At 42.8% G+C, this 26038-nt stretch overlaps 1 protein-coding gene across 2 annotated transcripts in view; it reads right to left on the reverse strand.

Moving 5' to 3' along the window:
• ece2a (endothelin converting enzyme 2a) overlaps positions 1 to 26038 on the reverse strand; it is a 106645-nt gene that overhangs the window by 37226 nt on the left and 43381 nt on the right. For both annotated transcript variants that reach the window (XM_010894606.4, XM_010894608.3), the window contains exon 3: positions 8867 to 9153. In XM_010894606.4, the coding sequence (XP_010892908.1) occupies positions 8867 to 9153 (287 nt within the window). The remainder of the gene's footprint in view (positions 1 to 8866; positions 9154 to 26038) is intronic.

A 26038-nucleotide genomic window follows, 5' to 3' on the forward strand; every position in this document is an offset into this window, starting at 1 on the left:
GAATATAGAAAACACACGTGCACAAGACAAACACCAACACAACAGCTGTTGTATCATCGAAATGACTAGAGGAAACAAGAGTCAAACATTGTGTGCGTGCCTGCGTGTGTGTGTGTGTGTGTGTCTAGGTGTGCGTAATGTCTGTTCTTTAAGTTGTGTGCATGTGTGTGGACTATGAATTGAAAGACAAAGTATCCACTTAATTACTGACAGCGAGGCTTGTGTGTTAAACTGAGTCAAACATGGCTTAGTGAGCGTCAGTGTGTGTGCTGATAGTTGACACTGTAAATGTCACTTCCTTGATGGTTCACTAGTTCAGTATGACGTCATTACGTCGGTCTATGTGACAGGGGATAGATCATGTGACACCATTGTGTGATAACACCATCCTTGGTAGTGTTCCTTGTCTCCATCTATCCCTTCAAGAATCATCTTCCAGGACTACTCATTCTCTTTCTCATTCTGCCTATGACCTCAGAGAGAAAGGGAGACAGAGGAGGAGAGGAAGAGGGAGTGAGAGAGAAAGAGTAGGCGGTTCTAAACTAGAGGAAAGGTCCATCAGAACCCTGTAGCTCAGAACTGTTCATTACAGCTAAAAACATGTTGTCGCTTTGGCACTATTTTTACCATGTGGTATTTTTTTCTTAATCTTTGTAGAAACTCAGTAACAGATCCTCAAGAAACATTCTATATATTTTTAAACAAAAATGTAATAGTAACCTTTTCAACTTTCATATGTTTTCAGAAATATGTAAATGCAAAATTGCTAAATCTTTGCCCATGTACATCTTTCACTTCACGTCAATCCAGGACATTTTGGGCCCATCCAGGGCATAACCTTTTTGGTTTTAATCCACCAGTGTGGCTTTGGTTGTATGTTTGGGTCATTGTCCTACTGGAGGAGGAATCTTCTCCCCAAGTCACAGGTCTCTCGCAGACTTCAGCAGGTTTTCTTCCAGGATTTCTATGTACTTTGCTGTTGTCTCTCCGTTGTGCCTCTCGAACAATTGGAATGATCTGTGCTCGGCAATCCTCGGCCCTCATTCAGCGTGGTTGCGGTTAGTTGGTGTCCCTTTGGTTGATGCTTGGCAATTTGGGTTGATTGACTTCCTGCGTGCTGGGCCCTGTCCGGGGCCTCCCCAGGATAGGGCACAGTGTCACTGGAGCCCCCTGTCTCAGCCCAAGGTTTTACGCTGCTATATTACTGTGTCCTGGGGAGGTAGGGTCAGTTCTCCTGCTCCACTGTAAATCCATGTAAATCTAAGGAATGTGCTCTAAAGTTTCCTTGTCTCCTGCTCCGTTTAAAGTTAGGAGGACTTGAGGTCTTCGCCCACACCTCTGGAGTCCCAGGCTCGGAAGACTTGTTGCTCTTCCTGTGCAAAGTCCACCTGGTTCTCTTGCAGATCAAGACAATACCTGACAATTCCAGTTGCCACTCTGCCCCCAGGTTGTCCCTGTCCTTGTCCATCTGGTCATGCTTCTGACATGGATTAGGTTGAATAGACTCTGGACACAGCCCACATGCTGGTACTTCAACTGGCACAGCCAAAAGAGGACTGGCTACCCCCAGAGCCTGATGCAGGGAAACCTCCCAATAGCATAATTCTGATACCATCGTGCTTCATCCTGTGCAGTGTTAGGCTTGCGCCAAACATACTGTATCTCTTATCTATTCTGGTCTAATCCGAACATACAATCTTCTTCCAATTGGTCTATTGTAATTCAATAAAATATTGAAAAGTGCAAGGGGTGTGGATACTTTTGAAAGCCACAGGAAGGGTCCTAAATCACTCCCAACACTTTAAGCAAAGCCTTTTATCCCAAAAAACTCAAGTTATTATGGCAGCAAATGGTGGCTCTACCAAATATTAATGTTTGTGGGTTGAAAACTTATGCAAGCAAATCTCTTTTGATTAAACTGTTTCTTACAAAAATTTCTCAACATAAAACCAATATCAACTAACAATAATTTATTGCAGTGTTTTGAGTATCTGTTTTAAATCAGTCAGGGCTCTGAAACCTTATGCAAGAATTTTTTTATTTGTACACACCCCCACACACACAGTGGCGTACGCCCCAACCCAGACATACAGTAAAGGAAGACAATGGATGGGTAGTCTGCATTTCACACCCATCTATTTCTGTGTTAGCTTTAATCTGCCGTTGTACACATTAAAGTGGACTAAAAGCATAAGGGGCAGTTTCCCAGACACAGATCAAGCCTAGTCCAGGACTAACAATACATTACTATGGGGACATTGTCGCTGACTCAGATTAGGCGTAGTCCAAGACTAAAAAATAAAGCTCAATGACTCAAATGGAGAACTCCACTGAGCTTGATATTTTAGTCCTAGACTAAGCATAGTCTGTGTCCGTGTTGTTGGCCCAAAGAGATTTTCCCTTTAGTCAGATTTTTAGTCCAGGACTAGGCTAAATCTGTGACTGGGAAACTATGGGTAAAAATGTAAGTTGGAGCAATATCCCACCAAAGGGTTGCCATAGCAACGGAGAGAGTGATTCATGGAGCGTGTCTGGCTGTGAAATAAATTTCACACTTCAGCACGCCAAAGCCCCTTTCTCAGATGTGTGCGTGTATGTGTGTGAGAGAGGGAGAGAGCGCAGGAGAAGAAGCAAAAGAAAGAATGAGTGAGAAAGATAAAAGTGTAAAAACATGTGTGTCTATGTGAAAAATAAGTGTGTATTTTGGGTGTGTAGACATTCTGTATTCAACCAATATGTTCTGGTGCATTCCATAAACCACCTCCACCCTCTTTCTCTTCCCTCCCACATTCTGTCTCTGCATTTAGTTCCAGCAGTCAGACATACATACATCCAAAATGTCAGGAGAGGACTCAATACAATTCATACAACCTGCCTGTCATATAGTATACCATGGACACAACCTGCCTGTCATATAGTATACCATGGACACAACCTGCCTGTCATATAGTATACCATGGACACAACCTGCCTGTCATATAGAATACCATGGACACAACCTGCCTGACATATAGTATACCATGGACACAACCTGCCTGTCATATAGTATACCATGGACACAACCTGCCTGTCATATAGTATACCATGGACACAACCTGCCTGTTCTACAGTATACAATGGACACAACCTGCCTGTTCTACAGTATACCATGGACACAACCTGCCTTTCATATAGTATACCATGGACACAACCTGCCTGTCATATAGTATACCATGGACACAACCTGCCTGTCATATAGTATACCATGGACACAACCTGCCTGTTTTACAGTATACAATGGACACAACCTGCCTGTTCTACAATATACCATGGACACAACCTGCCTGTCATATAGTATACCATGGACACAACCTGCCTGTCATATAGAATACCATGGACACAACCTGCCTGTCATATAGTATACCATGGACACAACCTGCCTGTCATATAGTATACCATGGACACAACCTGCCTGTCATATAGTATACCATGGACACAACCTGCCTGTCATATAGTATACCATGGACACAACCTGCCTGTCATATAGTATACCATGGACACAACCTGCCTGTCATATAGTATACCATGGACACAACCTGCCTGTCATATAGAATACCATGGACACAACCTGCCTGACATATAGTATACCATGGACACAACCTGCCTGTCATATAGTATACCATGGACACAACCTGCCTGTCATATAGTATACCATGGACACAACCTGCCTGTTCTACAGTATACAATGGACACAACCTGCCTGTTCTACAGTATACCATGGACACAACCTGCCTTTCATATAGTATACCATGGACACAACCTGCCTGTCATATAGTATACCATGGACACAACCTGCCTGTCATATAGTATACCATGGACACAACCTGCCTGTTTTACAGTATACAATGGACACAACCTGCCTGTTCTACAATATACCATGGACACAACCTGCCTGTCATATAGTATACCATGGACACAACCTGCCTGTCATATAGAATACCATGGACACAACCTGCCTGTCATATAGTATACCATGGACACAACCTGCCTGTCATATAGTATACCATGGACACAACCTGCCTGTCATATAGTATACCATGGACACAACCTGCCTGTCATATAGAATACCATGGACACAACCTGCCTGTCATATAGTATACCATGGACACAACCTGCCTGTCATATAGTATACCATGGACACAACCTGCCTGTCATATAGAATACCATGGACACCACCTGCCTGTCATATAGTATACCATGGACACAACCTGCCTGTCATATAGTATACCATGGACACAACCTGCCTGTCATATAGTATACCATGGACACAACCTGCCTGTCATATAGTATACCATGGACACAACCTGCCTGTCATATAGTATACCATGGACACAACCTGCCTGTTCTACAGTATACAATGGACACAACCTGCCTGTTCTACAGTATACCATGGACACAACCTGCCTTTCATATAGTATACCATGGACACAACCTGCCTGTCATATAGTATACCATGGACACAACCTGCCTGTCATATAGTATACCATGGACACAACCTGCCTGTCATATAGAATACCATGGACACCACCTGCCTGTCATATAGTATACCATGGACACAACCTGCCTGTCATATAGTATACCATGGACACAACCTGCCTGTCATATAGTATACCATGGACACAACCTGCCTGTCATATAGTATACCATGGACACAACCTGCCTGTCATATAGTATACCATGGACACAACCTGCCTGTTCTACAGTATACAATGGACACAACCTGCCTGTTCTACAGTATACCATGGACACAACCTGCCTTTCATATAGTATACCATGGACACAACCTGCCTGTCATATAGTATACCATGGACACAACCTGCCTGTCATATAGTATACCATGGACACAACCTGCCTGTCATATAGTATACCATGGACACAACCTGCCTGTCATATAGTATACCATGGACACAACCTGCCTGTTCTACAGTATACAATGGACACAACCTGCCTGTCATATAGTATACCATGGACACAACCTGCCTGTCATATAGTATACCATGGACACAACCTACCTGTCATATAGTATACCATGGACACAACCTGCCTGTCATATAGAATACCATGGACACAACCTGCCTGTCATATAGTATACCATGGACACAACCTGCCTGTCATATAGTATACCATGGACACAACCTGCCTGTCATATAGAATACCATGGACACAACCTGCCTGTCATATAGTATACCATGGACACAGCCTGCCTGTTCAACAGTATATATTGGACACAACCTGCCTGTCATATAGTATACCATGGACACAACCTGCCTGTCATATAGTATACCATGAACACAACCTGCCTGTTATATAGTATACCATGGACACAACCTGCCTGTTATATAGTATACCACGGACACAACCTGCCTGTTCTACAATTTACCATTGACATGACCAAGTTCTTGCTAGTGGGACCCCATCATCCTCTACTATACTACTGTTCAACCGGAAGCGGTAATGAAGGGAGAGACGCTATCTTTCCCCTGTGCTGCTGGCAGTATATTCTACTCTGTTTTGCCCGCTGTCCTGCTGATGCCATTTTGTTAATTGAGAGTTTATTTTTTCTACAAAAATCGTTTTGCTTTTATGATGAAACATTCTCAGAGCAGACTAGATGAAAGTGTGCTGGGCTTCCTCCCTCTCTCCAGACCTTCCTCTCCTCCCTATCACAGTGGTGCACTGCTCATTAGCTTTCTGTTAGTCTTTGCCTCTCCTCTCTCTCTCAGTCTCTATCTCTCTTTCAGTCAGTCTTAGCCTCTCCTCACTCTCTCAGTCTACCTCTCCTTTTTCAGCAAGTCTGCAGACTTTTTTGTCAGACAATTTCAGTTTTCTCTCGCTCTCCTCCATCTCTGAGTCAGTATGACATCAAAGGCTAGCTATAAGTTCTCTTCTGGGTTCTCTGAGTCTCTGTGATGTGCAGAATTGTGTCTCTTTCAGTAATAGATATCTTTATCTTCTATTGGGCATATACTCTCCCATTTCAACGTCACCTCTCTCATGCGTATAAGTCTGTCAGCAGACACTATTATCAGGATCTGCTTACTGGAAAAATAAGTGTTAAGGGCCCTGCTCAAGGGCACAACAATATATTTGTTTCATGTTGTTGGCACAGAGATTGAAAACAGCGACATTTCATTTAGTGTCCCAACATTTTCCCTTTGTTTTCATCTATCGGCAGTCTTCTTCTCTTGACAACATTTCTCCATTTCTCTCTTGCTTTCCCAGTTCTGGTTCGCCCCTCACGCTCACCTCTCCCGCTACATCACTCCCTCCCTTCCTCTCTCGTCCCTCTTTTCCTCCTCTCTCTAGTGAGGGGTGTTTGTGTTCCACTGTGATCAAAGCAGATTCTATACAGCCACCCACACACACTCCCACATCCATGTATATACACACACAAACACACATATTATCAAGCTCTCAGGAGTACACACACAGATTTGGGTTGAATCGTGACAGCTGTGGTGCTGCAGTGTGATGGTAGAGGTAGAGGGGAGAGTGAACAGAGACACACAGACAGTCACAGACAGTCACAGACAGTCACAGACAGTCACAGACAGTCACAGACAGTCACAGACAGTCACAGACAGTCACAGACAGAAACACAGACAGACACCGACAGTCACAGATAGTCACAGACAGAAAAACAGACAGACACAGACTGTCACAGACTGTCACAGACTGTCACAGACTGTCACAGACAGAAAAACAGACAGTCACAGACAGTCACAGACAGAAAAACAAACAGAAAAACAAACAGAAAAACAGACATTCACAGACACACAGAGAGACAGACAGACCGACAGGATGTGATCGACTGCGCCATCATTAACCCTGCTCTACTCAGGACAGACAGCACACACAACTACACAGAGGAAGAAACACACACAGACACACACACACTGATAACCAGAGCGATGTCGGAGGAGAAGAGGATGGAGGAAAATGGTAAACAGAAGTGGAGAAGGAAAGGAACTGCAAGACAAGGTGAGAGAGACAGAAAAGGGGGATAACTAAGGCAAATCTGGATGGGGGGTGAGGAGAGTTGAGGCAGGCCAGAAGGATGGAGAGAGACAGAAGGTGAGCCTGAAAAACAGAGAGGAGTGAAGGAAGGAGTAAGAAAAGGAGAGAGAGGGGGGAGTGAGAAGACTAAGAAAGAGTGAGAAAGAAAGCGATCAAATAAAGACATTTTATTGTGACGGCACCATTCTAATTTGACAGTTGGAAAAAGGCCCTGTGAGAAACTCAGTTTATAGGAGAGAAAGAGATGGAGAAAGAGAGAGACAGATAGAAAGGGAAATACAGAGAGAGACAATCCCCCCATCTGTGCTCCTGTCCTCAGCTTCATCCTCCTTTAATTAGCCTGCTGTCTAAACAGGCAGGCCAATTACTCAGGTCTTGGCTAAAAACTAACATGCGTGAGCATGTCTATATGTACACACTCATGAATATTCCAGAACTTTCTGGGAAAGTCCGAGTGTCAACACTTCAGAAAGGACGGACGTTCGTCAGCTGAAAACCTGACCCGGCGTTTCCATTGGCCACGGACAGGTGGTGCTTTGGGCTTTGATGAAGGGAGAAGGGGGAGGATGGTGGTGTTGTGACATGCTTAACCCTGCTCAGCCCTGACCCTTCTGGGCTGCAGACCGCTGGCAGCAGACCCTGTGGACAACGCTGACCCAACAGGACACGTTCATGAGTACGCTGGCCGTTTATTTTACATGCCAATCATCCCAAATGGTGGAAACACCTTGACCCTAACGTCAGGACAGAAGACCATCTTCTGAAAAACTCTGAACATCTACCTCTTCACAAAGTGATAAAATCCCACAGCAACTTTTGCATTTTGATGTTAACTTTCATATTCAGAAGGCTCATTCGCAAAACAGGCTTTGGACTTCCTCCTTTAGTGGTAAGCATCAAAGGCTGTGATTGTCATAAGATCCCAGTGTAAAGTAGCTGCTGAGTGTTGCTTCACAGGACTAGATATAGTGAAGTGCTTTAGTCACTATATGAACAAAGGGGACCACACCTTTAATCCTGCCAAGAGAGCTACAGTGGAGTAAATAAGATCCACTAGTGAATCTCTAGGATTCTGCCTTCTAGGGAGCTATTCTTAGCCACTGTGTTTATGCCTGCTGTGGATGCTCTATGAGTTCTTAGGCTGGTAATCGCTAAAACACTTTGTGCTGCCTAAAGTAATTATGCCGTAAAACAGATACTGAGCATTTATCTCAGTTAGCTAACATTATCATTTTAGGTGTGTCCTTCCATTACATTGTATGTTCCATTTCAGCCCAGTTAGCGCAACATTTTAAAATACTTGACAGATAAAATTCCAGTATAAAATTCCATTGTGAAGTCACTTGGGAACACATTTTTAATATGCCTATATATTGGCATTGGGTTTATGAGCTAATATATATTCAAAAAAACTATTGACCTATCCATACTTCCCTTTCAATTAATGAAGAATATGTTCCACAACAAAACATACTGCATAGTGCAGGGGCACTAAACAGTCAGAACTGGGAATATCTAGCCACTAGGAAATCTCCTCGGGAAATGCTCAAGTCAAGTCCAGGAATTGTTGACAGGAGATGAGGATGATTTGAAATCTTTGATTGGTGTGTATGTGTGATTTTGCAGTACAGGACAGTAAACCATGGAAAATACCCCCAATTGCAGACCTTTTGGCCTCATTCGTTTCAAGGCCTTGTGTTAAGGGTTAGGTTAAAATACATAAGGTTAAGGTTAGACGTCATGGGTTCTGGTTCTCACTATGAATGCCCTACAAAGCTGAGTGTGAGTGCGTAGATACAGTCCCTCTTACCTCCTTCAGCACCTGGTCAATGAGACAGGCCGTATCCTGGGACACATTCCACGGGTCCTTCTCCTCCACCAGCATGGCGTCCAGGGTGCCCTTCTCAAGGACCACATCATACGAGGCGTCTGGAAAGGACAGCTTGCGCGCGTCCATCTGATGCCAAGTCATGCCGGGGCATTTGGCAAGGTGTCTGGCACTCATGGTGTCGATGCACACTGAGGAGTAGTCTATGTTGGTGATGGAGAGATAGCCCGCGTCGTACATGTCACTACTCATAGAGCTGTTTCCACAACCTAGGGAGAGGATAGAGGGGACAGGAGTGACGAGGAGGAGTAGGAGAGGAGAAGAGGGCGGAGAAGGAGAGCGGGACATTTCATCAATTAAGCGTAATAAAGCACCATTACAAGCAGGAAGTAATGAAACACTGCATCCCCTTGACCTGGTGACCAGAGGAAGAAGAATAACTGGAGGTTGATTAAAATCATCATTTCAGTCAATCCATCACTTGTGAAGGGAGGGTTATCCTTGGAGGGGAACCAGGCTCTAAGGGGTGGCCTTGTGAAGGGAGGGAAATCATTATTATAGTCCTGCTCTAGCTATTGTGATCAAACTTAATTTGTGATTTGATTATGCGCATCTAAGGAATACCATATTATGTTAAAGTCAACACAGGCTGCTGTAGCCTTCCGTCAACATCCCAGTTATTAATCAAATGTGTAGTATGGGACAAGTACTTTAAAACAAGTCACCTATATAATGTCATTTAATAATGTACAAGTTGCCTGAGACACAACTTCTGAGTAGAAGATAGAAGGTGAATTCCCCTGCTTTTAGGAAGAGCCTGCTGGTACCGTCTCATTGGCAACTGCTCTAAACTAAGGATATGTTACACCCAAAAAACGTCAAATTACACACAAAGATATACAAATGGCATCCATCAGTTTGCGTGACTCAGTAAGTAGAAATGTTGGCCAAATTTCAAAACCCTGAAATATCAGTGATCATCAGGACGATAGAATCTCTGATAGCATACGAGACATCCTGATGGTGCATTAAATGACATCAATGGTGACAAAGCGGGGAAGGCAGGGTGCAGGCTTGACCACTTGCTCTTTGTGGACAACACAGCACTTCAGTTTTATAGAAGACGCTCAAAGGTGTGTAAGGCTATGGGGACAAAGAAGACATTCAAGGGCATCACAGTTAAAACAAAGTAAGGGTTAGCAATTTCTCTAATGGTTGTTCTAATGCACCTTCCGCCAGAGAGACATCGTCTAAATCAAGCACACACACACTTAAGGTGGTTTAATGAATCTCTGGCACACGCTTTAGCCAAAAGATGTCACACCCACACACACCTCAAAGTCCCTTGAAGAATCAATGACTCACACTAACAACCTTAGAAAGAATCCCTGACGTACTGCTTTCTGTACTTTGGACATGTCACCCAGTGGACAAAAATATGACCTGAGCTTTTGTGCTCAGACAACACACACTTTGATTGGATCATACTGGGGATACTAACAGAGGCAGGGTGTACGACCATATCAGCAATACTGACACGACATAGCGGACAGCTTCCAATAAAACAGGCATGGCTCCCTGTAACAGAGCATCTAAAGATCTGTTTATCTACTAGGACTAGGCCCTCAGTGACAGATCATCTAAAGATCTGTTTTTCTGCTAGAGCCAGGCCTTTTAATATTGAAGATATCAAAACTATGACATAACACACACTGAATCATGTGGTAACCAAAACATGTTAAACAAATCAAAATAAATGTATATTTTCTCTCAACCACTACACTATTGTTCTGCGGTAAATAGTCAAAATAAAGAAATACCCGTGAATGAGTACTGTAAGTGTGTCCAAACTATTAACTGGTACTGTATGTGTGCGACAGAGTATATGTTTGTGTGTAAAATAGGGGGTCAGTTAGAGAGAAAAAAGTGAGTGTGCGAGACAGCTAGAGAGTGTGAAAGAGCGCGAGGGAGAGGTGAGATCAGGAAAGGAGACAGGTTGCATGACAGTGGGGTAAATTGATGGGACTAAGCGAAAGTGCGTTATGGGAAGGAAAGTGGACGAGTAATGTTAGGCTGCTGTTCTGTTCTGTTCTGCAGTCAACCCGAACAGCACACTGGCACCTAGCGATTAGACAAGAAGAGGGGCTTGTCTCTGAAATCTGGACCTCTACAACCTCTCCTCTGACAGACCTGTTCTGTTCTGGAAGTACCAGCAGGCCTTGCTTGGTTTAGTGTGGTGGAAAATGGCGGGCCAGTTCAGAGAGGGAGGGGTCTGTGTGTCTCCTTAAGAGGGCGTGTGTATGTAGCTTTTAAATGCTGATCTCGTTATCATCCTCACACTTCAAACAACACCTAAAGTATGTCGCCTAATCTAACCTAAGGCATTCATACCAGGTTCTCTAAAACTTAAACTCAGGTTTAAGGGCTTTTTGAACCCTCTAGCAGATGGGCGATTGTTTCTCATGAGAAGCTCTAGGTGCAGAGGGTCAGGGGAGGTGGTGGTTGCCAGGTCAAAATGTCCAATGGCAGGCAGGAAACTCAATGTCATCAAGGCATCACACCCCAAAACCTCTTCCATTTCACAATGTCGGAGCCCACTTTGCTTATGGGGACTTCCAATGCTTAAGAAATGTTTCGATAACCTTCCCCAGACCTATGACACAATTCTATCTCAGATTTTAACAGAGAACTCCTTGGACCTTCAGACAGGGTCCAACGGCAACCTTTGTTCTCACTGGCCCTATCTGAATAAAAAAAAAAAATATATATATAATATAACTATTTTATAGATATTTATGTAAATAATCAAAATACTGATTAATACTACAGATTTGCATGTGATATGAGACATGAGAGCTGTTACAAGCAATTACTGTTTACATAAATATAATGCAACGCACATCATTACTTTTTAATAAATGGTTATCAAAATATTAGCTACTAGAAATATCAGGATCACCTTTTCATGAAGATGCTTGCTTATTTGATGTGACATAAAAGCATGAACATAAAATAACTGAGTAAATATATTTATGATAACATAAATATGGTGCAATACAGTACTTGCACTATTTGGACCCATGGAACCTGTCCTTCCCACAAAAACTAAAATGATTGCATTTGCTTTGCTTCATACGATGCAATATTTGGGTCCTGTTCTAGAATGTATTATGAACTATGACTAGTCAAAACAGACGAGCCATTGAATATTATTGGTCAAAAAGACAACATCAGTACTGAACTACACCAAGTTGGGAGAAGAAGCCACAAGTCAGTGAAAATGGAAGCGGGAAGAGTGACAAAGATAACAAGCAAATGTTTTAATATGATACTATGAATTTAAATGGGGGAAATTGAGCACTGGCACGATGTTAGGTCATACTGGTCCCGGGCCATCATTAATGTTGAACTCTGCTTTCAGAAGGCACAATATGAACATGAACATACAAACTCTGCTTAGATGACCACAAGGTGCAACAGCAACGTTTGAACCTTATAATTGCATAGTATTGTTTAACAAAAATGCCAGGGCTGGTGGAATTTGGCCAATATACACTATATGGCCAAAAGTATGTGGTCACAGACCATCTCACCTATAGGAGCTTATTGGACATCCCAATCCAAAACCATGGGCATTAATATGGAGTTGCCTAAGCCAAACCCTAGATTACAGCCCCAGACCATTATCCCTCTTCCACCAATCTTTACAGTAGGTACTACGCATTCCGGTAGGTGATATTCTCCTGTCACACGCCTTCACCCAGATCTGTCCATCAGTCTGCCAGATAGTAAAGCGTGGCCGATCACTCCAGGAAATAAGCAAGACCATCCAGGAAATAAGCAAGACCATCCAGCAGTGGCGTGCTTTCCACAACTCTAGCCGATGCTTGGCATTGCAAATGTTGATGTGAGGCTTGCGTACAGCTGCTCAGCCATGGAAACACATTTTGTGAAGCACAGCACTGATGTTGCTTCCAGAGGCAGTTTGGAACTCTGTGGTGAGTGATGTAACAGATGATAGGTGATTTTTAAGCCCTATGTGGTTCAGTACTTTGCGGCTCTGCTCTGTGAGTTTGCGTGCTCTACTACTTCGTGGCTGTTCTTTTCATTCCTAGTCGCTTCCACTTCATTATTATAACAGTTTCAGTTGATCTTGGCAGATCTAGTAGGGCCAAAATTTCACGAACTGACTTGTGGCAACAATATGACATGTTTAAAGTCACTGATCTCTTCAGTACAACCCATTGTACTGCCAGTGTTTTTCTATGGAGATTTCATGGCTATGTGCTGGATTTTATGCACCGGTGAGCAATGGGAATGGCTGAAACACCTGAACTCAAAAATAAATAGGGTTGTCCACATACTTTTAACCTCATAATGTACATACAACACCTAAAGGCTGTTCTAGTACACAATGCAAAATGCCTGGATTCAACCATTATGAGGTATATCTGGCAATGTCCACAAAAAATGGTGCTGTGTTACTATTATAAACTGGCTAACAACATTTAATAAACTATTTAATTTGTAAGCATTTAAATGACATCAAGGATAACTGTTGACAATTTTCAATGAAGAAGACGTGGATGTCTAACTAACGGTCAGCTACATTTTGAGAACTCCTGAATGTTTACTTTCTGACCAAATCTTCCAAGGATGTATGAACAGTTTTGTGTAAATCAAATGGATGCTGTCAAAAAAGTGATAGAATTCAGAAAGCAAAATGCAATTCCTTTTTGAGTGATCTTTTTTATTTTATTTTGAATTACATTGTTAGAAAGCTAAATAAGCAACGCCGCTCAAGTTCTCCCAGAGATGATTAGCGACCCAAATACGTCACATAGGACTGTCAGTGTCTGTGTTACAGTCTAATTCCAGATTATTCTCTATATTACATTTGGTACAGAACAGAGAACTAGGAACATGTGTTCTCCTACCTTTAGCCTTAGTTAAATGTTACTTAGTGCCTTCATCTATTTGAAAATACACCGTTGCGCTCTTGTGAAAAGTAGCACAACATCTTAATTACTCTCAGGAGCCTCACCCCAAGAATGGTCTTTACACATAATAAACAATAACGAGAAAATCCTAAATGTATCCTAAATATAATGTACACTGTTGAAATATGTATTAACGTTGAAGGTGTAATCATGGATGTACAATAAAAGTTATTCCAGAATCTGGAATTGGTGTATAATGCAGGTTGGTCAGAGAGATATAATCTCTTGGTTTTCAAAAGATTTTCAGGAACAGCTGGTATTCAAGGAGCAAGACATCAAGGAGCAAGACATTTCATTTCAATATGGCCCTTACTGTGCTAAAGAATGGAGAGTACTGTAATAACATGGATGTGATGAAACATGTTGTTTAAATGCTGTTGACTGGGAGCAATTTCGGGTGCTATCATGACGGTTTCTGGTGGGAAAATCCGGTTGAATTATTTTAATTATGCTTAACCCTTTAACAGTATAAAACACTATTTGTAGCCTTCTGTTCATTGATTCTTGAGTGTTTTTGGTAAAACCTTATTCACGGAACCAAATTGAAATTGTTGTAGCAAACTATTGTATCATACTACATTGGAGCAGTCTGGGGAGCTTTTTCCTAGCCACTGTGCTTCTGTCTCTTCATTGCTCATTGAAATTTCAGCACTTGAGGAAGGTAGTTAACGCTAATCGCTCCAGGGTATGCATCAATAATGGCTGATCCCTGACTGTAAACACTCTCAGGGAGTCTCAGGGAGATTGGGATATACACAAAAAACTATTTACAATTACCACATACATGAAATAAGACAAATAAAAGCACCCACCCAATGGTAATTATTACCACACTTTGTGACACTGCCGATTTAAAAATTGTCAAGCTCCAGCAGAGGCTATGACTGTAGCTCATTAAACAGACCAAGGATCCTGGAAAGTTAGCAGTGGGTTCCCAGGTTCACTCATGAGTATAATGCATGCAGGCATGACTGCAGGTTGCTTTGGGTGAACATATCTGCTAAATGGTGCTGAAGCGCACCTGGGGCAGGCAGCAAAACAACGATCTAAACTACACAAGCGTATATCAAAATGTCTGAAAAAATGTATTTAAGGGCCATTACTAAATCTAATTGAGATGCTGTTGGAAGACTTGAGATGCTGTTGGAAAACAAGCAATGCATGCTCATCAAGAATACAAATGTTGATGAGTTAAAGCGGTTCTGCATGAAAAGGTGGGACAAAGTTATTCCACAGCAATGTGAGAGACTTATCGACAACTAGGCAATAACATATGTTTTTGGAGAAATATGTTATTTGGTGTCATAAGCGGTTCTAATGAATGCAGATTTTTTTATTAAGTAAAACCAGATTAAATGAATCAAAGACTTGATGATTACACGAACAACCCCGTTTCCAAAAAAGTTGGGAAGCTGCATAAAATGCTAATAAAAACTGAATGCAATTGTGCGCAAATCCTTGAACCCTATAATTAATTGAATAATATAATTCCAACATATCAAATGTTGGAACTGAGAAATGTTATTGTTTCATGAAACATATTTGCCCACTTTGAATTTGATGCCATTTTAACAATACTTTGTAAGCGTTTGGGAATTGAGGAGACCAATTAGATTAGATTCAACTTTATTCTCACTGAAGTACAAGTACAGTAAAACAAAATGCAGTTAGCAACTAACCAGAGGTGTAAATAGATGAGGGCAGAAAATGTAAAAGTATTAAGTATATGTATACTACAAGTGGAATGGATATATGTATGATGCAGTACAAATGGCAATACTAAATGTGCAATTAAGGCAAATAGAGGGAATAAAATATCTAAGTATATAAAAAATAAGTATTAAGTATAGTGTACAGTATATTGCAAGAGGGATAATAGTTGTGCAGGTACAAATAGCAATTCTAAATGGCATTCTAGATTTGCAATCGAGGCAAATTGAAGGTGCAATGTAGCATGTGAGGTCCCAGGGGTAGACGTGTATGTAACAACTGTAAAAAAGCATGAAGGCAATATTAAAAGTGCAAAGAGGCAAACTGAATGAGCAAGGTGCATGTATAACTGAAATGCAGGGGTAGCAGCAGTGAGGTTCCCGAGGTAGACACATAAATTTCATGTGCCAAATGTTTTCAATGGGTGACAGGTCTGGACTGCAGGCAGTTTAGCACCCAGACTCTTTTACTACGGAGCCATGTTGTTGCAATACATGCAGAATGTGGTTTGGCATTGCCTTGCTGAAATAAGCAAGACTATCCCTGAAAAAGACCTTGTCTGAATTACAGAATGTTTTGCTCCAAAACCTGTGTATACAGTACACCGATCAGCAATAACATTATGACCACTGACAGGTTAAATTAATAACACGAATAATCTCATCAACATGGCACCTGTCAGTGGGTGGGATATATTAGGCAGCAAGTGAACATTCTGTCCTCAAAGTTGATGTTTTAAAAGCAGGAAAAACGGACAAGCGTAAGCATCTGAGCGACTTTGACAAGGGCTAAATTGTGATGGGGAGATGACTGGGTCAGAGAATATCCAAAACTGCAGCACTTGTGGGGTGTTCCCGGTCTGCAGTGGTCAGTACCTACCAAAAGTGGTCCAAGGAAAGAAAAGCGGTGAACTGGCGACAGGGACATGGGCGGCCAAGGCTCATTGATGCATGTGGGGAACGAAGGCTGCCCCATGTGGTCCGATCCAACAGACGAGCAACTGTAGCTCAAATTGCTGAAAAAGTTAATGTTGGTACTGATAGAAAGGTGTCAGAACACCCAGTACATCACACTTTGTAGCGTATGGGGCCGCGTAGCCGCAGACCAATCAGGGTGTCTTGGTGTCTTGCTGCCAGATACCACACCTTCAGAAGTCTAGTGGAGCCCATGCCTCGATGGGTCAGGGCTGTTTTGGTGGCAAAAGGGGGATCTACACAATATTAGGCAGGTGTTATGGCTGATCTGTGTATTGTTTAGCATTAATGGTGCCTTCACAGATGTGCAATGATGAGCAGTGATTTCCACTACAGAATCGTGTCTGTTTTTAATGAATGCCGCCTGAGGGCCCGAAAATCACGGCCATCCAATATTGGTTTTCGGCCTTGTCCCTTGCATACAGAGATTTTTCTGGATTCTCTGAATCTTGTAATGATATTATGTACCGTAGATGATGAGATCCCCAAACTCTTTGCAATTTTATGTTGTGAAATGTTATTCTTAAATTGCGCAGTCTTTCACAGAGTGGCTGATCCCCTCCCAATCCTCCCGTCTGATAGACCCATCCTCTGTGGAATGATCTTTTAATACCCAATCATTTTACTGACCTGTTGCCAAATGAGTCTAATTAGTTGTGAGAGACTCAACCAGGTGTAGCTTCTTATCATTACATAACCTTTCCAGTCTTTTGGTGCCTATGTCCCAACTTTTTTTAAATGTGTTGCTAGCATCACATTTCAAGTGGGCATATACACTCACCTAAAGGATTATTAGGAACACCATACTAATACTGTGTTTGACCCCCTTTCGCCTTCAGAACTGCCTTAATTCTATGTGGCACTGATTCAACAAGGTGCTGAAAGCATTCTTTAGAAATGTTGGCCCATATTGATAGGATAGCATCTTGCAGTTGATGGAGATTTGTAGGATGCACATCCAGGGCACCAAACTCCCGTTATACCACATCCCAAAGATGCTCTATTGGGTTGAGATCTGGTGACTGTGGGGGCCATTTCAGTACAGTGAACTCATTGTCATGTTCAAGAAACCAATTTGAAACGATTTGAGCTTTGTGACATGGTGCATTATCCTGCTGGAAGTAGCCATCAGAGGATGGGTACATGGTGGTCATAAAGGGATGGACATGGTCAGAAACAATGCTCAGGTAGGCCGTGGCATTTAAACAATGCCCAATTGGCACTAAGGGGCCTAAAGTGTGCCAAGAAAACATCCCCCACACCATTACACCACCACCACCAGCCTGCACAGTGGTAATAAGGCATGATTGATCCATGTTCTCATTCTGTTTACGCCAAATTCTGACTCTACCATCTGAATGTCTCAACAGAAATCGAGACTCATCAGACCAGGCAACATTCTTCCAGTCTTCAACTGTCCAATTTTGGTGAGCTAGTAGTGGAGATGAGTGGTACCCGGTGGGGTCTTCTGCTGTTGTAGCCCATCCGCCTCAAGGTTGTGCGTGTTGTGGCTTCACAAATGCTTTGCTGCATACCTCGGTTGTAACGAGTGGTTATTTCAGTCAAAGTTGCTCTTCTATCAGCTTGAATCAGACGGCCCATTCTCCTCAGACCTCTAGCATCAACAAGGCATTTTCGCCCACAGGACTGCCGCATACTGGATGTTTTTCCCTTTTCACACCATTCTTTGTAAACCCTAGAAATGGTTGTGCGTGAAAATCCCAGTAACTGAGCAGATTGTGAAATACACAGACCGGCCCGTCTGGCACCAACAACCATGCCAAGCTCAAAATTGCTTAAATCACCTTTCTTTCCCATTTTGGCATTCAGTTTGGAGTTCAGGAGATTGTCTTGACCAGGACCACACCCCTAAATGCATTGAAGCAACTGCCATGTGATTGGTTGATTAGATAATTGCATTAAGGAGAAATTGAACAGGTGTTCCTAATAATCCTTTAGGTGAGTGTATTTTTCAAGAAACAATAAAATGTCTCAGTTTCAACATTTTATGTCGTCTTTGTACTATTTTCTATGGAATACAGGGTTTAAATGATTTGCACCCGTCATTGCATTCTGTTTTTCTTAACATTTTGCGCAGCATCCCAAATTGTTTGGAAATGAGGTTGGAGAATCAGGTCTGCCAGGTAAGGGTTAAAACACGTAAAACATCTGGGAAGGCTTAATGAGAGGTTTGGGAGACCTAAAGGTCAACTAAAATATTTTATTTATAATTGAGTTGACCAAGTTTACAGTGTTAACCTCACAATCCTGTCTTGATTGTCTTTAGCACTCCTTAGGACCTCCCAGCATTCCCACATCATCCACCACACACTTTCTCCAAAGGGTTCTCCCTGCTGCTGACCATGTGTGTATCCATGAAAGGAAAGAGGAGCAAGGGAAGGGAGGGGTATCACATGACAGCTCATTCCTGGGGGTTGTCACGACAATTATAGTCCACAGGCTGACGTCAAGGACACCACTCCACTCTGTCTCTGACATCAGTTGGCGCCCATCACGACCCCCGACCTTTAAACACACACAGAGTTACCATATCAAGTGCGTGTTTTTTGGCATCCAGGTAGAGTGTGTGTGTGTGCGAGCATATGTACTAGGGGAGGGGGTGGACACCCTTAAAGAGTAGTGGTTCCCTGTTGTTTGGCACTACAATAGAATCCTGTCTTGTCCTTTGACCGGCAGTATTTGTCAGCTGGAGAGCTCTGTCCTCAGACCAGCGTATAATACCAGTGACAATATCATATCTTATCTACTGTAACTATACTGCTGGTGCAGACCACCCATATGTGACTACCTGCAGACCAGAAAAAAAGATTGTTCCATTTTTAATTCAATCAATGCAGTAACTTGAAACATAATAAATACAAAACATCTCTCTATTTTACATATGCATGTATAATCAGGGGTGGATAGTAGCATGCTACAAGTAATGTGTACCTAGGTAACAAGAAACCTTGCTTTTCTAACTACTCTCTGGGGGCAGTACACTTTTCTCAAATAATTGAATGAAATAATTTACTTTTTACCCTGTTAAATTTCCTAAAATAAGGTATTATATAAATTATATACTATAAATGGCCTAAGAATATGTGAATCTCTATTGACAGACGATTCCGTTGGTTGATGCATCGCCAGCACAGCCGTTACCAGAGCTGCCAACACTGTCCTGCCACAGCCCTGTGAACTCCGGCACACTGAAGCATATGATTGGTCTGGTTATGTAAGGGATCAAGGGGATTGGATGTGTGTTTTAAATAAATGCCCTGAAGATTCGAGTGAAGCAGATCGACTGCAGCTGAAGAGAGAAAGAGAATGTCATTTCTCCACTGAGTTTTAAGAAGCGGTAAAACAACATGAATGTTTTTTGGGTTTGTTTTTGTAGACTATAATGTTCTTAAAAAATTATTTTGTTGTTACTCCCATAACTACTTTAAAATGCTTCCTCTTTGGACCCCATGTACAGAAGTGGATTTAATCCAGACTGGCCTGATCCACTCTTTGGGTGATTGGCATTTAGTAGTCTAAACTAGGGGCGCTGTGGCAACGAAGATAGCAGACATTTCAGCAGGAAAACCTCAGTAGGGTCCCTGAGTTGTAAACATAAACAGTTTTGGTACATAGACTGTGCTTCCCAAAATGGTTGATTCTAGATGGGGAATAATACAAAGAATCAAAACATCTGATTAAATTTGTTGGACAGATTTACAGAGGCTTTGGAAAGTAATCAGACATCTTAATTTTGCTGTGTTATGGAAAAAACTTGCCAGCAATCTACAAACAATACCCCATAACAACAAAGTATAGTCACGTTTTTAAATTATGATTCATAAGAACCCAGTGGCCACTCTAAAAGAGCTTCAGAGTTCTATCAGCCCTTAATGATAAAGTGGCTAGCCAGAAGACTCTCCTCAGTAAAAGTAATGTGACATGCTGCCTGATATGATGCCTGTTCTGATGAGAAACAAGGTACCGCTCATCACCGTACTAATACAATCCCTAGAGTGAAGTATGGTGGTGGCGGCATCATGCTATGGGGACGATTCTCAGAGGCAGGGACATGATTGAAGGAATGATGAGTCGAAATACAGAGAGCTCTTTGATGCTAACTTCATCCAAAATCCACAGGACCTCAGACTGAGGTGAAGCAACTGAGACTGGATGTTCAAAACACTTCAGTTTCTTATCCTATCTTTAAATTTGTGCAACTATCTAGCAGGTAAATGCAGTGTTTCTACTCAGTGGTGTCTATACTTTCGTTCGGGGATGACGCACAGTCTTTTTGTGTTACTTACACAAAACAGCCTTATATCCAAACAGACTTGCATTTTACAGGCCATATCTAGACCAGACTTGTATTGTACACACATGCATGATGCATGCAGATCTTATCTCCACAACCTGAGAGCACCAATCACAGAATCCTTACTCACTATTGACTGTAGATAGTGGAAACATTATCCACTATAGACTGTAGAGGGTGGAAATATTACCCAGTTTGTACTATAGAAGGTAGAAACATTACCCAGGCTTGTAGCAAACCACTAGGCAGCTGTGCAAGTAAAGCACTTTCAGAATTCTGTGTGTGTGTGTGAATATGTGAGTTGATTCCACACACAATATTCAGTGTGTTTTATTTTTTTTGTAATAGCAAGCAAGCAGATCAGAACATCACATACTAACGTCCCTGGATCCTGTGTGATTTCTGAGAGCTGTTGAATTATTTAGTGGAGAAGGGGCAATCTAGGAGAAGACAGACTTGAAGGATCCAATGGGGTCTGTAGTCTGCAAACAAAACAACTGTCAACAGTCTTCAGCAACAGAGAACGGGAGTTAGTCCTCTTTAAACAACGTGGCTGACAAAGTGATAGAGCAGAAGAGAGAAACAGACACAAAGGCAGAGACAGACAGGGAGAGCGAGAGAGACAGTTCACGCTCACGTTTCACAATTCGCCATGAAAAATTATAGCCCATTGTTCTGGAAACCCAAAACATGTTACCAAATTAAAATCCTATTCTCTATCCCCTAACTTCATACCTAAACACCTAACCTTAACCTAAACCTATTTATACTAAACTTAACTACTATGATACATTATATCCTAAAACCCTTTTCCCTAATGCAGACTGGAGAAATGTAACCACGAGGACACATCTCCCTTGTTCTACTAACATTGCTGGGGTTTTAAGTCCCCCACAAGGACAGTAAAACCTGAATGCAAACACACACACAGACACACACACAGGATAGAAAAGCCCCTGATGATCAGATATGTCAATCAACAGGAGAACCGACCATCAGTACACAATGTCAGATACTGTCTGAATGTACATCGGCCCATCTATCTGAGCTCATGACTGGCCGGGGCTGGGGAAGGATGACAGGGGCTGGGGAAGGATGACAGGGGCTGGGGAGGGATGACAGGGGCTGGGGAGGGATGACAGGGGCAGGGGAATGGGAGAGGCTGACCTGTCACGTCAGCTCTGGCCAGAAGAAAGAACGACAGAGGCTTTCATCGCTACCCCAGCAGCACAATCTACTGGGCTGAAATCAATGAGACACAAAGAACTAATGAGGGAACACTCCAATTACCCTAGTTACCCTAGCACATGTTAATGAACCAGATCATCCCCTACATCTGCATGCCTTATAGATTAACCTTCCATCTGACCGACCAGCCAGCCAGCCATTCTTTGCACCGTCACCTGTGTATCTCTCTGTTAAACCTATACGTTCCTACCATACGCACATCTACTACTGGTTAACATTCATTATCTGTGTTATATGTACAGGTCCATACTGTATATAGAACCACTACTGGATTAAAGTCATTATCTACAGTACCACACAAAAGTGAGTACACCCCTCACATTTTTGTAAATATTTGAGTATCTTTTCATGTGACAACACTGAAGAAATGACACTTTGGTACAGTGTAAAGTAGTGAGTGTACATCTTGTATAACAGTGTAAATTTTGTGGCCCCTCAATATAACACAACATACAGTCATTCATTTCTAAACCGCTGGCATCAAAAGTGAGTACACCCCTCTGTGAAAATGTCCAAATTGGGCCCAAAGTGTCAATATTTTGTGTGGCCACCATTATTTTCCAGCATTGCCTTAACCCTCTTGGGCATGGAGTTCACCAGAGCTTCACAGGTTGCCACTGGAGTCCTCATCCACTCCTCCATGATGACATCACGTAGCTGGTGGATGTTAAAGACCTTGCGCTCTTCCACCTTCTGTTTGAAGATGCCCCACAGATGCTCAATAGGGTTTAGGTCTAGAAACATGCTTGGCCAGTCCATCGCCCTTACCCTCAGCGTCTTTAGCAAGGCAGTGGTCGTCTTGGAGGTGTGTTTGGGGTCGTTATCATGTTGGAATACTGCCCTGCGGCCCAGACTCCGAAGGGATACATGTCAGTACGTCACAGTACATGTTGGCATTCATGGTTCCCTCAATGAACTATAGCTCCCCAGTGCCGGCAGCACTCACACAGACCCAGACCATGACACTCCCACCACCATGCTTGACTGTAGGCAAGACACACTTGTTTTTGTACTCCTCACCTGGTTGCCGCCACACACGCTTGACACCATCTGAACCAAATACGTTAATCTTGGTTTCATCAGACCACAGGACATGGTTCCAGGAATCCATGTCCTTAGTCTGCTTGTCTTCAGCGAAATGTTTTCAGACTTTCTTGTGCATCATCTTTAGAAGAGGCTTCCTTCTGGGACGACAGCCATGCAGACCAATTTGATGCAGTGTGCGGCGTATGGTCTGAGCACTGACAGGCTGACCCCCCACCCCTTCAACCTCTGCAGCAATGCTTGCAAAACTCATATGTATATTTCCCAAAGACAATCTCTGGATATGACGCTGAGCATGTGCACTCAACCTCTTTGGTCGACCACAGCAAGGCCTGTTCTGAGTGGAACCTGTCCTGTTAAACTGCTGTATGGTCTTGGCCAACGTGCTGCAGCTCAGTTTCAGTCTTGGCAATCTTCTTATAGCCTAGGCCATCTTTATGTAGAGCAACAATTCTTTTTTTCAGAACTTCAGAGAGTTCTTGCCATAAAGTGCCATGTTGAACTTCCATTGACCAGTAAATTTAACACCCCTTTTCCCCATTCACACCTGAGACCTTGTACCACTAACGAGTCACATGACACCGGGGAGGGAAAATGGGTAATTGTGCCCAATTTGGACATTTTCACTTAGAGGTGTACTCACGTTTGTTGCCAGCGGTTTAGACATTAATGCCTGTGTGTTGAATTATTTTGAAGGGACATCAAATGTACACTTTTATACAAGCTGTAGACTCACTACTTTACATTGTAGCAAAGTGTCATTTCTTCAGTGTTACATGAAAAGATGTACTCAAATATTTACAAAAATGTGAGGGGTATACTCACTTTTGTGAGATACTGTATGTTAAATGTACAGGTTCCTTCTGTACACAGAAACATTTCTGGGTAACATTAAATTGGTTATATATCGTATCCCATCAGCACCTCTGCTGCTACCCCATCTCTGTTTCCACCCACCTCCCTGCTCAACTCCTGCCTGAAAGAAACTAGCGAAGGAGGGGAGAAAAGAAACCTTTGAACAAAGTTTGGAGTTGGAGCTGTTACTGAGACAGGGTGAGCTATTCAGGCCTGTCTCCATGGAGACCCATTCTCTCCATCTCACTCACTCTCCTCCCTTCTTCTCTCTAGTTATCTCTGCCACACTCTCTTCAACTCTCATTCTCCCTCACTCTCTCTCTTCATATACCTTCCTCCCAGTTCTCCTTTACAGTCTCAAGCTACCCTATACACTGCTTGTACACATCCTCTAACCCAGCCACTGACACCGCCTGTAAACATCTTCTATCTTCTAACCCAGCCACTGGCACTGCCTGTACACATCCTCTAACCCAGTCACTGGCACTGCCGGTACGCATCCTCTAACCCAGCCACTGGCACTGCCTGTATACATCCTCTAACCCAGCCACTTGCACTGCCGGTACGCATCCTCTAACCCTGCCACTGGCACTGCCGGTACACATCCTCTAACCCAGCCACTGACACTGCTGGTAAACATTCTCTAACCCAGACACTGACGGTACACATCCTCTAACCCAGCCAGTGGCACTGCCTGTACACATCCTCTAACCCAGCCACTGGCACTGCCTGTACACATCCTCTAACCCAGCCACTGGCACTGCCTGTACACATCCTCTAACCCAGCCACTGACACTGCTGGTAAACATCCTCTAACCCAGCCAGTGAATCTGGTGGTACACATCCTCTAATCCAGCCAGTGACACTGGTGGTACACATCCTCTAACCCAGCCACTGACACTTCCTAAAAAGTAACTACATGTAGAGGAAGAAGGTGTGTTTATGACCGGGAGAGTGAGTGATACTTCAGAGTTGCTGCCACATCCACTAAACTCGTCTTTAGTGTCTAAATATTCATCCTCATCATAACAGCAAATACTTGGTTTTCAGTTTCAGGTGTTCTACAGAAGTTGCATTAGTTTTAAAGCCAAAATCCTAGATTTTATACTCAAACATTTTGCTCTTCTGGCAACTTCTCTTGGCCAGCTTCTTACATTTTATTCCACACAATGAGCAATATCTGTTAGGTAATCAGCCATGGTAATTAGCATTTGAATAATTAAGCATGTGCTACTGAAAATGCACTCTGGTGGAGAGAGTGTGTGTGTGTGTGATGGAGGACTTTGGAAGGACTCCATCTTGTGAAGTGAGTTCCTCTGTTCTGTCGCTGAGCTAACTGATCCAGAAAACAACATGAACAAGGGATGGCTGGGTGAATGACAAGGAGCGGCCAGAACAGATATTCTGTTGTATCCACCTCACATTCCCAGTCCCACTTCCCTGACCTTTATCACTAGCTAAGTCAACACGCACAGGACCAGGGGATAAGAAGAATCTACCTGTGTCAGACAAACAGGTAGACAGTTAGGGAGTATGAGACTGTAGAACAAAAGGGAGAGACAGTGCACTAATTTGTGGCCCTTTACACACCCGAACCATAACCCTCCCCACTACCTGACACACACTCCTCACTCAGTGTTTCCTTCTTATTGTAATCAGAGTGGCGGTCCGCCGCTTATTTTGAAGCCCTGCAAGCTGAGTGCAGTTCACCATCGCACGTAAATTACTACCGCACAAGCATCAGAGCAGAGCAACAACGTTCTGCACCTGATGTATCAAGCTAGCGAGAAACGTAACTGGCTGTGTCTGTGCATGTGCACGTTTGTTTTGAACTGTCAGTGAGCGGCTGTCACATTGACATAGCCAGAGATAAGAAGCTAGCTAGCTGGCTAATTGTCTGAAATCGATGGCTACAATTGGCTACAATAAATTAGCGTCATACAGGCAACATTAGATAAATAAAACCAAATTACTTACATAAGGTATAAAGAAAATTATAAGTTGGAGC

Source organism: Esox lucius, chromosome 3 (genome assembly GCF_011004845.1).
Source record: "Esox lucius isolate fEsoLuc1 chromosome 3, fEsoLuc1.pri, whole genome shotgun sequence".
Taxonomy (NCBI): domain Eukaryota; kingdom Metazoa; phylum Chordata; class Actinopteri; order Esociformes; family Esocidae; genus Esox; species Esox lucius.